This window comes from Atheta coriaria, unplaced genomic scaffold (genome assembly GCF_025399875.1).
Source record: "Atheta coriaria isolate IRGN ID8LTWV9N9 unplaced genomic scaffold, Caltech_Dcor_3.1 hic_scaffold_9_pilon, whole genome shotgun sequence".
Lineage (NCBI taxonomy): Eukaryota > Metazoa > Arthropoda > Insecta > Coleoptera > Staphylinidae > Dalotia > Dalotia coriaria.
Window position 1 is genome coordinate 2,978,103 of NW_027045451.1, and position 16,539 is coordinate 2,994,641.

General features: G+C 38.9%; 2 protein-coding genes across 3 annotated transcripts; one reads left to right on the top strand and one right to left on the bottom strand.

The window, feature by feature from the left end:
• Nucleotides 1-835: 835 nt before the first annotated feature.
• LOC135798079 (serine protease inhibitor dipetalogastin-like) lies at nt 836-12,917 on the top strand. 2 transcript variants are annotated; one of them, XM_065310765.1, is made up of 6 exons: nt 836-1,195; nt 10,189-10,630; nt 10,689-10,997; nt 11,145-11,423; nt 11,804-11,983; nt 12,051-12,917. In XM_065310765.1, the coding sequence occupies exons 1-6, from the start codon at nt 1,111-1,113 to the stop codon at nt 12,283-12,285; spliced, it is 1,530 nt and encodes a 509-aa protein (XP_065166837.1). In that variant the 5' UTR covers nt 836-1,110; the 3' UTR covers nt 12,286-12,917. The 2 variants fall into 2 exon arrangements, with proteins under 2 accessions (XP_065166837.1, XP_065166838.1); XM_065310766.1 differs by lacking the exon at nt 836-1,195 and adding an exon at nt 4,324-4,716.
• Nucleotides 12,918-13,086: 169 nt separating this feature from the next.
• Nucleotides 13,087-15,528, bottom strand: LOC135798078 (mRNA export factor Gle1-like). The gene is made up of 2 exons (XM_065310764.1): nt 15,225-15,528; nt 13,087-15,160 (listed from the first exon to the last, which is right to left on the bottom strand). Exon 2 carries the CDS (start codon nt 15,135-15,137, stop codon nt 13,200-13,202), a length of 1,938 nt encoding a protein of 645 aa, XP_065166836.1. The 5' UTR covers nt 15,138-15,160; nt 15,225-15,528; the 3' UTR covers nt 13,087-13,199.
• Between the last annotated feature and the right edge of the window lie 1,011 nt (nt 15,529-16,539).

Consider the following 16,539-nt stretch of genomic DNA (forward strand, 5'->3'; position numbering starts at 1 on the left):
TGCGTATTCTATTTCCTTGTTTGTAAACACAGCACAATGCACTCCTTTGATGTTGATGTTGATAACAATCGATTGACTTTTTGCTGAATAATGCAATCAATCATTGCATTGATCGAAACGATTGTTTAGCATCGATGACAATACTAATCCTGTTCTAACATAAGCATGATATATAATAAACTGTGCATGTTTACTCTCCACTCATCAACGAACCGTAATAACCGCTAATTGAATTTTTTTCATGCGCAAACCTCTCGTTTAGATTCTATCTGCATGATGTAGTTAGTTGTGTTTCCGTGTATCGTAACAATTAATTGTATTATTATTAATTTCGGAAATAAATTGTCGACGCACATCAATGTTCAATTTCCTTTGTAATCGTCGTAACGACGTCTAATGTTGTCCAGCGTTGTCTAACGTTCGATCTTCTACATGGGAAGCGCCGACGAAGCGGGCCGTAAATTTTCCTTAAGTGCGACGTAAATCCGGCTGTTTATAAGACTTAGCCGTCGGCGGGGTTAGCGCAGGGACTCTCGACACTTGCGCCTTCTTCGAAGAAGGCGGAAGTGTGAAGACCACGAACAAAAACAAGGAGCAAACGCTGCGCAATGCGAAGACAAAGTGAAATAAAACTCGCAAACACCTTTGGCCAAAGGCAGCTGGGTGGAGACAGTGGCGCGCGTAAATATTTCCGCGATGTAATGATGAGAATTACGTTTTAAAAGCGGCGCGCCATGAAAAAGTCGTTTGTGGTGTTCGCGGTGCGACATTGACATTTGCATAAGCCATTCACGCGACCTATGTGCACAGTTAGTGCCCTGTTTCTGTTGGTTTTCATCCAGTTTTTCGCCGTGGATGCACGGCATACCATCGCTCAATCGGACGGGCACGCGCACGTGCACATGCACACTGGTATTGCTTTTTTTGGTTTTACGACTGCTGCCGAGGAACGTCTCGCGGAGTCTCTCTACAGTTGAAACCGCAAGAGCGAAATTCTAACTGTAACGGTGCCGCGGCATGAACGCCGCACTATTTGCACGCCCACACGATTTGATCGTATCGACTGCAACAAGTCAGCAATTCAATAAATACAATAAATTAAATAATTAAATGAATGGATTGTATAATACGGAAGTTGGTGCTTCGGCTATAAATTTTGTGTGTGCCACAATGTTATTGTACAATCAACACAAAGGTAAGATTTTGATTTTATTGCAAAATATTGTTAAGTGTCAAAGACATAAATTTCTTATTTTTCTTGTAAATTTTGTTAAAAAATGATTTTTTATGCTTAAAAGTGTGAAATCGGTAGCTAGAAATACTCAAAATGATTTAAGTGGTAAGTGCCAATGGATCACACCTCGGTTTTGTGCGAAAAGTGAAAACTAGGTTGCTTTGCTACCGGTGTGCCGGCATATGAATATCAATATCAATTCGTCAATGATACGACGCCGGTAGTCGCCTCTCACACATTAATGTGCCGTTATAAATGACAATCGTGTCAATTCATTCACAAAGAACAACGTGTTTGCATCACATTAGTATTGTCGCCATTCAATGAACATCTAAAATTAAATCAAGTGTTATAAATAATATGGAATAAATGAAGTCTAGTCATAAACAATGAAGTAAATGAGTAGTAAAATAATAAATTTCTTCCTGTTGTGTATCGCCATTACGAACAAAGTGCCTTCTCGAATCTATTGCTGTAATTATGTCCACTTTAAGCCGCTTCCATCTACGATGAAAAATGAACGAAAATAATGTCTTTCGACGGCGATTCCAATTTGAAATTTTAATCGCCGGCACTCCGTTCGTACGGGAATCGACGCGCGAGCGGACGCTGCGATTATTATACGCTCGCGCGGCGATTAATTAGACAGCGAAATTCGAAAACGGCAGGCGTCTTCGCGTCTGTACTCGCGACTCCGCATCTCGATCTCTTCCTTTCTTTGCGCATCAAAAGAGTATCTCGGTTTGTGTATATGTTTTCAATGTTCCAAGGCACAAAGGTATCTACTTGCGCACACAACACACGTTTCGAGCGCGGACTGAACGAAACATATGATGCGAACGTGATCTGCTAACCCAAATTTCAATTTCTCACACGGCGTGTGAGATGGACAGGCAGACAACATCGCTACTTTGTAATAATTGCAAGCAAGTTACATTTTTTTTACTTAATATTTATTAATTTACAAGAAAAGATTTCGTAACGATTTTTTTCTTCTTCAAATTATCTAAGTAATAGTGTTTAAATTGTGTTTTTATTTATCGCTGGTAGATAAACTATTTGGTTGTAATAAATCCTATTAAAATTGACCCGAATTTTCACTCGGTTGCAACAAAAAGATTTCCATACAAAACCGCTTTAATGGCTTTTCCAAAACGCATGAAAATATGCTTTTAGAAAGTTAAAACAGGCAATAATTCCAGCGTCCGTAATCAAGATCCTAATTTTCTTTCACCGAATTTTTGCCCGTCCGTTAAAAGTATACCAAACGCATTACAAACGTACTGAAATTGATGCTGGTCAGAAGTAGTTATAACAAGATAAACGTGCATTTAACATGATTATTATTAGCTATTACCGATCGGCTCTATTACCGCTATTACTATTCATTATTTACGTTTTAATTTTGAGGCGTTCCATGAGTGCAGTTACGAAAAAAAAACAGCGCACGATGCTATCGGTGCCGGCCGGAAGAAGAATGAAAGTCCAACATCAATCAACGCATTACACTCGCGATAGATAAATGTAATGATACACTGTGAGATTCTGATGCTGTTTTCTATCAATTCGTGCTGAATTCTCTCGCGCTCGCCAAATAGGTGCCTTCCTATTTTTATTTATCGTTTATTTATGCTAATCCTGCACATATGATAGCCATCGACACAAAGAAATCTTCGATGCTTCGTGGAGGACGATTCGTGATCGTGATTTTCGCTCGCGTTTTACTCACGATCTTCTTGTGCTTCTTACGAATGTGTAACGAGTTCATCGCTAATAAAATCGAAAATTTCAGACCGCGCAGCCGCAATAGGAAAACTAATATGCAAAGCAGTGCAAATTACACACAGTGAAATTGTTTGCTTTCGACTTCGGCGCACATCTCTCACTCGGATGCTTGGTTAATTATTCATCGATCGCTCTAATTATTTATATTAATTCTGCGTCTGCCGCATAATTGGATTAGCGAAACCATTTCTTTCATTTAAAGGCAAAAATATGAAAGTCACAATAAAAAATTATTCTCATTTATGATCATCATTAAGTTGAGTTAATTATGTCTTTGGAAATGTGAAAAAAATGAGATTAAAGAAGAAATTAAACATTCATTTTTTCATTTTTGGATTTAGTGTTTTCAACTCTTCCTCAGTAAGTAACCTAACCTTACCTAACCTAAAAAAATGTTTTTTTGCCTTAATTGGCTCCAAAAACGATGAATTTGTATCATTTAAACATTCCATTATAAATTAATCCAAGTTAAACGATTTGTGCTCTAAATCTTTTCGCGTGCCTGATTAACTTTTATTAATATTCGCTAATTTTAAATCACGTCCTGTATTGCGCGCAAACGCGAATCAATAAAGCGGCATTAGTGTGAAGCAACCAGAAACTAGGGAAATGAGAAACAGCCAAAGTGGTCATCATGCTGTCCGGCTCGTGTGCACGTGCATCGCGCGTAGATAACCTCTGATTTCCGAGACGCGGATTATTCGCTTACCTACTGTTTATCCAACGATTTGGGTTAATCATGCCTAATTAATTTCTAATTGAGATTAACATCTAGTTGATGCCTCCGCGAGTGAACGCAATGTTTGACTCGTTAGGTCGTTAATTTAATTTCTTTTGATTTTATTAATAAATAGGCAACCAATATAACATGATTACTTCAGAAGCTCTCAGGACTGGTTAAATTTATTTTTGAGTGTGTGCATGTGTGAATGTGTGCATTGCCAACATGACCGCGATCAAATTTCAGTTTGCGCTTGTTCTCGATTCGACTGTTGTGCTCGCACGAACAATGCAGGCACTCGACAAAGCTGCTGCTGCTTTCTTTTGTGCAGCGTGTTATGTGCATGCGTCCATATGGGTTACGTAAACAAGGGTGAGTAATATAATAAACAGTGCGTTTATTTAAACACAAAACACGCGCGCGACGTTTGTGCGGAGACGACGAGAAGAAAGGTGCAGGAGTAGAGCACACAATGACGACGACGATACCAATGTGGCCGGCGGGCCAATCCTTGTGGAGCGCCACGAAGCTCTTTTCTCTCCTCGCAATGAAAAGCAGTGGTAGAACGGCAGCCAGTGGCACGGCCGAAGAGCGAAGACGCCACGAGATCGGGCCAGACCAAACGGCGATGATATAGCTGCGCCGACCGCCAGCCAGACGCACAGAACACGCTCGAGTGTCTTCGCGCGAGCGGCCCACCACGAATCTCCGCTGCAAAACCGAACTTTTTGCGCTGTTTCCGCAAGTTTTCTAGCGCGACTCCTTCGCTTGTGACGCGCGTGTGTGGAACTCAACCGAAGTAAATCTGCTTTTTTTTTTCTCGGGGAAACTCTTCAACGCCACCCGATTGCTGCATGAAGTTGAAGTTGTCAGTGTCGCGGCGCGCCGAAGTAACTTTTGTATCGAGACAAAATGATTTCATTTAATAAACTAACGTGTTGCACATTGCTAGCCGCCGTCGTTTGTGTCTTGCCGAGTAAGTACTTACCTACCATAAGTAACAAAAACTTCCACTCCAATTCAATTAAAAGTTGCAACTTTTCGGCCAACTTTTTAAGCCAACTAAAAGTTCTCATGCTTTAATGCTGAAAGAGTCGCGATGGTAGCAACTTTGGTTCATTGATTCGTGTGAGATTTCCGCGGCGCGTGTCGACGTAACTGCGCTCCGTTAAAATCAGTTAAAATCGGACACAAAAGTTCCGCGCGCTGAATCGAACGCTCGTCTCGCGTTTTGTGCGCTTAGCGCCTCATCATCGCGACACCGTTATTAATTGTTGTTACTTGTTACACTTAACGAGAATCAGCACCGGCCGAAACTGAACTGTTTTTATTTTCGTGTGTATATAATTAAAAATAACTGCAATTATAAATTATTAAATAACTCACTGCAGGCAAAAAATCTGCTAATTAGAAAATAAGATGGCATAGCGCAAGAAAATTAATATGGTTATTATATTAATTAATAAATTAATCAAATAATTAATAAATCGATTTTTTCGATTGAATTTTACAAATTATAAAAAAATAACGCAATTATTATTAAGTAGCTGTGAATAAATATTTGTTTAATTTGTTACGATTTGTTAATTAATGTCTCCAAGCACAAATTACGGATTTTCGCAGACCAATTAACTGATTTGTAGGAATTGTGGTATTTGCATCACTTATTCTTCGCAAAAAACGCGAATTTCTGCGTTCCGAAAAATGCGCGCGACCGAAACCGTTGCTTTTAATTTATGCCCTCTTGTGGTGCGCCTTTTACGTCGGAATTAACGAATTTACTAGTTTACGACAAAACGGCACATATCGCCGAGATGGTCAGCATGTTAATCGCGCGACATGTACAAGGTTGGCATGCGACCACGATTAGAGCAAAGGTATGTCAATAAAATCGTGTGCGGGCTCGCATCTCACATAAAAATTAATTAAGTCAAAAAATTGCGTCGAAATATTTGTGGACTTTTCGGCGCGCTCGCAATTACCGAATTTTATTGCTTACTTAACGTAAAAATGTAAAATTGATTTTTTTTTGCCCGGCGTTCTGCAAACTTATTTTTTTATTTCGGCGGCGACTTCCTGGGCCTTCTTTGACGCGATGCCCCCGATACCGTTGTGCCATTCCCACGTTGACGTATCGCCGGGTGGATTTTTTGCCGCAGTCGTTACACTCGCTGTTACCTCACCGATTCACTTCTTGGACGCACTTACAATCTCATTTTGTGTGTGTTTCTTTTCGCAAAAAACATTTCCGGTGTGCCACGACATAATTGCCCATCATGTAGTGACGCAGTTTCGAGTGCAATTCAATCTGCGGTTTATTACACTTCACCTGTCCGGCAAACATGGCAGAACAAAAGTCGCACGAAATTAATGTGCGCGCACGACTTATTAAGCGCTCTACGTCCGACCGGAAAAAGAAAACTTGTATTGTCATTTGCATATTTTCAAAGTTAAATTGAGGTGTAAATTTTAATTATAAACTGGCGTGCTAAATAAATGATAAATATTCATGAGTCAAAAAGACGTTCAAAATCGATGATAATAAATTGCTAATCATCTTAACTTTTGAAAAGTTTTATTTTTGGCATAATACTTAATTAACGTAATCGGATTAAGAGATTAAGAGCAGGTCACATTAACTAGGTAAGCGTTTCATAAATTAGCAAAATATCAATTCTAGAAACAAAATTAATTGAGATTTATTTATCATTTTATTTTTATTGCCGCCAAGATGCTCCATAATTTAATTAAACTTTTGATTAATAATCTAAAGCGTGTTTGATGTCAATTTACCGAACAATGACTGTTTGGATGTGAATATTACTTCACAAAGAAGCATCGGAACAATGAATACCATTGACTTCCTTTTTCTCAGTTGGTTTATTATTTATAACTTACATGATGTATGTACTAAACGCGATAATATCAAAATCAAATCTCATACTAATCGTTCATTTTATTTGGAATGCTCTGTACCTCTATACATCTCAACCGCAGCACCCAGATATAAAAGATTAAGACATCGTTGAATTTTTATGTTTTACATCGAATTCGTTGCACAATTTTATTTCACATTGCCTGGGCGATCAATAAACCATAAACGCAGCTATAAACTGCGTTCGTACGCAGCACTCGAGATGCGTCTTTAATTGAAACATTTTGTATCGCTGGGTATTGACTGTTACCACATTACTTCACTTTATTATACTTCTTCAGATAAGCATCCGTTGTGGTAGTTGTTCGTTTAATGCCAGGCGCATCGTGCAAGTTCAAGCACACACATTAGAACTCTCATCTTAATTCGACCTTCTCGAATCTCTGAGAGATAATTCAAGTTTGTTTGGTTCGGCAATTCACTAAAGCCTCAATTCGCTGCAATCCGCCGGGTATGTTGCAAGTGCCCGTCTGTTTGTAGTAACTTAACTATTAGCCATACGGAATCGTTTAGATCGTGATGTTTGTGCAAGCGTGTTTAATAGCTAATTGAGCTTCATTTCTGAGTTCAATTTTAAGGCAGTTAACAGCTTATTTAAGCTTAGAAATGGTTTATATCCTCTTATATGATAATCAAAGTATTATATCTTATTTATTTGATATTTATGTTAAATTAGTTCAGTTGTGGTTGAAATGAAACATTTTAAAAGTTTAATATGCAATTTTGCAAGTTAAGTATTCTGGCTTTAGAAGAAAATCAATTTCTCGTTAAACTTTCAAAGTTGCTGATCTCAAGTTCCAATCTCCCACTGGAGTTCTTTGTTGCAATATCCCTTTAGTTGGAGAGTTGAATACAGAAAGTTTAAGTAGCTTTCAGGAAAACAAAATATTTTGATATTATTTCCACCCACCCTGTGCTAATTTTACTTCAACATGATTACCATTGAAATAACTATTTATTAACTTTCTAGTTTCAAGTTTCCTAGCAAAAACCAGCAACTTTTAGGTCCTCGATTTAAGATTACTTAAATGCGTGCGTTTATTTCCTCCTAGAAGATTTAATATTCCATGAACGTGCATATACAATGCAAACGACGCTTTGTTCAAACGCAAGCCGACTTAAAAAGCGAAAAAAAAAACTGGTAAATAAATTTAAGCGCCTTAATACGATAAGTGCGCTTGCGCTCAAGAATATTGTAAACGTGCAGTGTATGCGCTATTAAAGGAAGGTGGCACAAAAACCGCATTAATGCCTGTTGCCGATAAGACATATCTGTATATACTTTCCTAGTTGTAAAGTGTTTGCGATGAATTATAACCTAGAACACATTGAAATGAAAATCTTTCCAATGTGAAAACACTCTGTATTTTTCCGACATTGACATTGGCGTTGAGCGTGAGGCCTTTGCGTACACTTCGCTCAGTCATGAACATGAACGACATGAACCACCATCGGTTTCGACCTATTCACCTACTTCGAACTCGACTTAAGTCTGACATGCCGTCAGTCTCGCCTTCATGTCGCGGGCGCGTTTTTGCCGGCGGTCTCGGATGTTTCCCATAACGTTTATATTCCCATAACAGCTTTCGCGTGCATCGCAAGTGCACACACGTGGCACGCGAATCCTACTTTACTTTTTGTCCACTGTCCAGCGTCTTTAACTCGTGCGGCTTTTTTTCTTCGTCCGCACTGTTCGGTTGTTATTTATCGCTCGGTACACACTTTCAATAAAACAGCGATTCGCGCCGTTGGAATTGCCTCAACGCGGTAAAAAGTGCAAATTGAAATTGTACTGCTATCGCACCTCATTGAAATTAAGCAAAATTTATGATGCGTCGACAATGATTTATTAATTTTGCTCGCCGAGTGCAGCGACGTACAATAGACTACAGATTAAATTAAGAGCACAAGAACGTTGCGTGCTCGGTGGCGATTTGTTAGCGCAATTACGGCGACGGAGAGAACTTCATGAATTTACGCTACGCCTCAAAAGAAAAGTATTCCTATCGGTAATTTCTTTATCAGCACAAAGTTTTTTTCGTCCGTCGTGTGCTTTGATTATACCTTACAATTGTTAACCTACTTGAATGTGTCCAGCATATGTGATTAATATTTAAAACTTTATTTTGCGCCCTAATTATAAATGATTAATGTTTTTCGTTTCACGGTGGCCGCGTTTCGTTTTCATGCTAATTTTCATGTTTGTTTTACGTTGTTTTTAACTGCCGCCGCTGGTTTCTAAAAGTAATCCAGGACGAAATCACGCGGAACAATAAAAATTAAGACGTTCGCTCATCGTTTACACACTTTCGAACGTCGGTAACTCAAAATTGTCGATTTTGTCGTCATGTCGTCACAGTTCGCAGGTTTTGCAACATTTGACGAGGAAAAAAACTAAGTAAAGGTTCGATAAACTTTTGCTTGCTTGTTTTTTAATTCATAAAGTCAAACAACCTGGAAACGTGACATCAGCAAATTGCAGTAATGAAGACCCCGCAAATTTCGGCACTGCATACAAAAATGCTGCGTGCCATCACGAACAAATAATTGCAGAAGAAATTTTCGTGCCGGTGCAAGATGCTTCGTACGCGGAATAAAGCTATACATGCGCCGTGGTCTTCCTTCCATTCGCTGCACAAAGGGCAAAAAAGTTGAAGTTTATTGTTTGTCTCCCGTGTGTGTGCGCGCCGGACCGGTACGTGATCAGTCATCCAGGCGGATTTAAACGTTTGCACGTTTTTGCAACGAAAAAGTCACGCAGAGTCACATAATTCCACGACATGTGAGTCGTAAATTTCAGCCTGTTTCATCTTTTCATCGTTTAATCGCAAGGTGCATAACTCGTTGGAACATTACCAAGTCCAGGAATGAGTGATTTATAACAGTTTCGTTTCGTTTTCTTTCGTTTACCCTGAAACTAGCAACACGTCTGGTACCTGCATGGTAATATTCTTGTTTAGATAGACGTTTTCATTAGCAATTTGACCTTTGACGCCGAGAGCTCTAAATATGCGGTCAGGGCATAAGCAATTTTCATTTCATTGTAATCTGGATGTTGGAGATTTATGAATTTGACAACAAAGTTGCCATTGTGAGGAATCTCATGCTAAACGAGAAATTCAACAATAATTATGAGTGTTTGCAATGATAGTTAGAATTGTTAGAACAATGCTAACTCAACCAACGTACGTGTATCTTCAATAAGAACATGTAGTTAGAGAGTTAGAGTTAGTTTATTTTGCTTGCTCAGCAACAGAACCGAATGCCTTCACGGTTCATTTCTGCTCCTTTGCGACCCGGCTCTACGGCTGCAACAATTCTAATCTGTAACAGTCGACTGGTTATAAGAAACTAGCAATCGTCGTGGTCAATGCAGACATGCGCTTGAACATAAAATAAGGAAGTGTGTACGGAAATCACCAACAGACGTATTTAAATCACCATAAACCGGCGCAACTTTTGTTTGCTTCTACTCATTTCTTCTCGTTCTTGATGTTTTACGTTTAATTACAGGTACTTTGGCCGCTAGAGATTCATCCTGCCCGCGAATCTGTGCTCCTCATGGGTATGGCGATCCAGTATGCGGCACGGACGCTTTCATTTACCCCAACATTTGCGAAATGAAGAAGAAAACATGCGGAAAAGGAGTAAAGATCTCGCCGGATCATGAGCTCTGCAAGCGGTCGTCAGGGTCGAAATGTGAACACAAATGTGGATCTGACAAGGATCCCGTGTGCGGCACCGATGGCCGCACTTATCTCAATAGATGCATGCTGCAGGTTGAAATCTGTCGCTTGGGCATTGGTCTCAGTCATCTTGGACCATGTAATAATATCAGTGCGCATCGCGAGAACTGTCCGGTGGATTGTAAACAAGCACCACAAGATGGGCCCATTTGCGGAAGTGATGGCAACGTGTACAAAAACACTTGTCAAATGAAGCTGATCACGTGCGGGTAAGTGTATGCAGGTATATTAATGTGTGTTTTGTTTAATATGGGGATGGATTCGTAGGCAAGGTGTGGTCCGCACCAACAAGAAGTACTGCCAGACGACGCGACATTGCCGCGAGTCCTGCTGGAGGAATGCGCGCCCCACCTGCGGCTCCGACGGCAAGATCTACGCGAACGTCTGCCGCATGAAGTCGAAGAACTGCGGCAAACACGTGTTCGAGGTGCCGATGGCGTACTGCGTCAGCCAGGAGCGGTCGCCAACAAGCGTCGCCTGCCCGACGGACTGCGCCGGCGAGCTGGAGAAGCCCGCTTGTGGCTCCGATGGCCTGGTCTATCGCAATGAGTGCGAGATGAAATTGTTGACTTGCGGGTAGGTCATCAATCAACGCGAGCGGTAAGCGCGCCCGTAATGTAATTGCAGATCAATCACAATTACAGCGCGCGCGGCCGCCGCTTTCGGGTTCATTATTTCGCAGTTATGCGCGCGGGTATGAATTAACGCTTAACTGTATTGCAGTTCGAACAAGAGAGTCGGCAAGGTCGACATGGAGAAGTGCCGCAACCGTCTTACAAAATGCCTCAAGATGAAGTGCACCAACGACATGGATCCGGTGTGCGGAACGGACGCCCGGACGTATACGAACCAGTGTGCGCTCAACATGGCGACGTGTCTGAAGGGCGTGCAACTGGCGCACCTCGGCAACTGCACCGTACTCAAGGAACAGGCATGCCCCACGCATTGCGACGACGATGAAGGCGTCGAGCCAATCTGCGGCTCCGACGGAAATGTTTACAAGTAAGAACAATACATCCCACTATATTATTTTGGTTTTTGAACTCAGCTCATCAACGGTGCATTCTTCTCTGATGTGTTCTCATAATTGATGCTGAATGGGGAATAACGATGCACGAAACGCAGGCAAAATATATACATTTAACCCACCCGCCAATGAATAATGAGGGGCACCTCTAACGTGGTGAAACATATTGTCTAACGACGTGCATTATGTCAGGTCGTGTTGAAGTCTGGCAATTTTCGGCATGGCTCCTAATTGCAGTCTGCGGTTTGCAGATTGCAAATTTTGTTTTATATCCATCAATTTTCGCAAATGACGGTCATAACTAAAACTCGCCAAACTTCATCCAATGTAATTATTTTTTCATTCTCCTGCACAGGTCGGAGTGCGAATTAAAGAAGGATACCTGTGGGCAGTTGGTGGTTCAGGTCCCGGCGCATCACTGTAGGACTACAGCAGCGTGCAACGAACAATGCGATGAAAGCGAACGACAATTCGTATGCGGCTCTGATAATAAGATCTACAGGAGCGAATGCGAGATGAAGCGCAGCAATTGCGGGTAAGGATCTATGTCGGTGCACTTTGAATGCATGTAATTGACGTGTTTTTCATGGGTGTGTACGCAGGAAACACATTTACGTTGTGCCAATGAAGCGCTGCCTCTCCGGATTTCTCTTCCGCGGCTGCCAAAAGATCTGTCCGACCTACTACGATCCGGTGTGCGGCACCGATAGCATGACCTACAGTAACACTTGCTTCCTCGAAATCGAAAACTGTCGGTCGCGGTCGTTGGTGCAGCTGAAGAACATGGGCACGTGCGCGGAGCCGCTTAACGAGGTCCCCAAGAACTACCTCTACTGAGCCTTCATCGTCGGTGCATCATTTTTCTAGCCTTGCCTTGCCAACTACCGCACACACACTCATCACCTATGTAGCGACAGAGATATTTTTCGATGCTACATTTAATGATTTCAAATATGGCACGTGTTGATCACTTCCATCAATTTATTTCCTATTCACTATTTTGCGGCCATTTATCAGTTTTACTTTTGTTTTTTTAATTATTTAATTTAGTGTTGTTTTCAATCTCCATTAAAAGTTCTTCTCTTTGTATTAAGAACAATATGAGTGGCTAATATGTGATTCCAGCGACTGATTACAAGTTTTTTTTTTCAGTTTTCCATTAATTTCATTAGATTTGAAATTATATTTACACATTTTAGTTTATGTTATTTATTGTATTTTAGTGTATTTTGTAATATTATTTATCATTTTGTAGTTGTATTTATTATTGTCTTGTGTATTGTGTAATTCTTGTTTACCTCAATTTGCTTTTTGCAATTATGAGTTGTTTACAAAGATATCTATTTATTTACGTCTTGATTGTGCCAATTTTTTGGTTTTATTACAGTTTACAACTATTTTTAAATTAACGAAACAAGTTTATGCGTTGTTTATTTTGTATAAAAATTAAAATTCTTTTTTCAATGAAATATTTGTATTGACATGCAACATCTACCAGTACCACACGAGCCTGGGTACTCTGCTCTTCAGAATATATGTTTCACAAAGGATGGCGATCAGATCTTTATAGAATCTACTAAATATTCTGAAAATGAGAAGATTGTCGAGAGGATTTGCAACAAAAAGTTTCACAACTGATTTACATGTTAAAAATAATTTTTAATTACAAGTGCGGGCAAAATCATATCAGTTCATTTTGTTACAATATAAATTAACATCATTTTAAAATTACTAAATTCCTAACAAAATTACTACCAAAAATGACTGGAGAGTATTCCCATAGGTCTTTCCACTTTTCCTGTCTTATAGTAATTCTGCAATAAAACTTCAAGTCTTGCCAACGGACCACCAGAGTCCTTTTCCTTCAACAGCGGAATTTGAAACTCGACAAGATAAATAATTAACTTCTTAAATTGTCTGCCATAGGTCTCCTGCATAGTCGATCCAGCAACTTCCAAGAAACTATTAATAGCTGTTGCCGTGACATCCACATACGGAACTCTATTCAAAGTCCTTGCAAACCACGTCCAACCATTCCCCAGATGATGTGGATTCTCAGGTGTACCACGCTTTGTGTTACTAATTAGAATAGAGAAATACAACTTACAAATACCAGTTATTCTTTTCAGAAACTTATCCTGTTTCTCTATAACTCCGTCATTATACTGATACCCCATAAGTGTATAAAACTGTTCATCACTCTGGCCCTCCTGTTTTTGAAAGTATATCGGTAGTAAATATGGACACTCCTTGTAGAAATGAGCTAAGAGCAATTTTCCAAAAATCGGAAAATCATTCCATAAAGTTACAATTATAGTAGCGTACGCAAAAGCAGCATCAGGGTTGCTTGATATTGTTAGATCCCCTTGCAAAACAAACTTTTTTGCTAGTAAATCCATCACGAACGCGATGCCCTGTGGATGCTGTGAGGCATTCATGCGACTATCACTAATCTGAACAGTTTTACCCGACAATAAATTGTACAATTTATTGTATTTATCTCGTAAGTGCTCACTGCTAACAGCAGATATTGCGTTTACCGGAAGGTTGACAGCTTTCTTGCAATCAAATTTAAACTGTTTTAATGACTGATCATCCAATAACTGTTTATAGCTTTGTTGATGCTGTTGTAGGAAAGTTTGAAGTCCAACATAGGTAGTTAAAATTTCTTTATCATCTGATTGAATTGTAGAAGTCATAGAAGATGCTGGTGTGTTTTCTGTAGGTTGAATAACTTGTGCAGATTGTTCTGTTGTTTGTGCTGCTTGTTGAGCTGCAAGTGCAGCTTGTTCTGCCGCAAGTTTCTCTTCTTCCTTTTTCTTTAATGCAGCAACTGTTTCAGCTGCCTCGCGTTCACGCTTCTCGTAATGTGCTTTAATTTTATTCTTAATTAACTCTTTCATTTGTTTAGATGTCTGTAGTATGTCATTAGCAAGTTTTATGTCTTGTTGGTGTACTTGTGTTGATCGTATTTTAGTGCTAATACTTTTGTAACTACTGCAAATGTGTTTAAAATCATTTTCAAATTTCAACAATTCACTCTTAGCTTCCTGATTTGTTTTCATTAAACTATCAATTTCTTTGATGGTGGTGACAATATCTTGCTCAATAGTAGCATAATCTGAATGTAACTTCTGTTGTTTTTGTTGTTCCTCAGCTTTAGCTTTAAGTAATTTAACATTTTCTTGTTGTCTCTGTTTGTTTCTAGCTGAAGCCTTCTCAATTTCAATTTTTGACTCATGCTCCACTTCATTCATTGCCTGCTTCATTAAATCTGCTTGATATTGAATTTCTTTAAACTTTAATGCCTGGTGTTGCTTCCATTGTTGAGCTTTCTTTGCTTCCTGCACTTTGTTGAACATATCCATGGTTTTCTTATGAACATCCATTGATTGATGCTCAATTTCTTTACGCTGTTTCTCCATTCCAGATAGAATATCATTTTGTATTGTATTATTTGAACTGAGGATGGGCACTTGTTTTTGGTTTTGAGTAGCTGTTACTTCTGCAGAATCAATTGTATCACAAGAAGATTTTGAAATAATTCTTGGTGATTGTGTTTTTGGGGGGCTTAATATTGAATTAGGTCCAATGGTAACACTATCAACAAACTGGGTAATTTTGATAGCTTTTGATATAGCTGAGATTTTTAATGCTGAAAAATCTGATATCATTTCATCTACGTCCATTTTCTGATGTTTCTCTTAATTTTCTGCAAATATTCAACCAAAGATCAGTAAGTATGAAGTAAGTTTTACTTCATAAATATTACTCACTATTTCTTCAAATATGTAAGTAGATGTTTTGCGAAACAAACAAAAACAAGTGGATTATAACCGCACTTTGACATATGTTAACTAAAGGTGATGTATATGGTAGTGCAAGTGCCCAGTCCCAGCCAGAAACGATGGGTTTGTGTTGTTCTGAAGTATTTGAATTTCTCTGGGAATAGCAATAGTATCACTATTGCAATAATTGCAAATTACTCAGCACTACTACATCAATTTATTAATAGGTATGTTAGACAATTTTATACAGTTCTACTGATTCCAATACATAAACATAATACTTATCTATAATCTGTAATTATCTATAGTACTAATCTTTATTTATCACTAATAATCGTCGATTTGGTTCATTCTTTAAACCCAATTCAATTCTATTAACAAACCATTTATCATCTACAGATTTTCTTTTAGCCCAGAAATGCATAGTTCCTCTCTCTTTGCTGCCAATTACAGGTACTTCATATTTGGCTGATAAATCATTGGTATAATTCTTCTCCACATTGCCTACATCTATTGTACCAGTTTTGATGGGTTCACCTAGTATATGAACAGCTCCCTTGTGTGTTCGTATTGTTGTCAAAGCCTCTTTGTAATACTCTGTCTCAGATATTCTGTCATTAAATTTTGATCTTGTTAAAAGTCCCATTGTTACAGTGGCCATTCCTCCCAAAGCTGCTATTTTCACTAATGTGTGATTGGTTACACCCATTCTGTTTAATTATTTTCTCAAACTTTATGGGAAAACTTTGAAATGGGCAAGGCTGTCAAGTGAAGATAATTTGTGGTTAAGTTTGCGTCGTCCTGGATGCAAGATCCGTGCATCATACTGTAAGTATTCAATTTCTTTATCGTTTTTATTAATAATTGTTGTTAATTGTTGTCATCTAACAGAAAACGTGAACTCGTGAACACTATGTGTAGTATGCAAATGAAAATATTCAATCCAAAGGTTGCATTATTCTGTACTAAAACATGATCTCAAAGAACAGCACCTTTTATAATAATGATCTTAATCTATTTTTCACAAAAAATCAAGTAACTAAATAATTAGAAACTACAGTACAGCTTTTTTGTATTTTATCGACATTTTCAGTTTCAAGGCGCTGAGTTTTGTTTGTTTTAAGGGTGTAACAGTTGAATGCAACCAACATCTGAGGATTGCTGTACTTGCATTGGAATGTAAGCTTTGCATTTTTTTAAATTTTCATAAATGCTGTTTACTGTTTTGCGATTTTGAATTTAGTTTAGGGTTTTAATCCAGCAGCTGAACAAGTCTTCTCAGCTCTCAAAATTTAATTTTTTT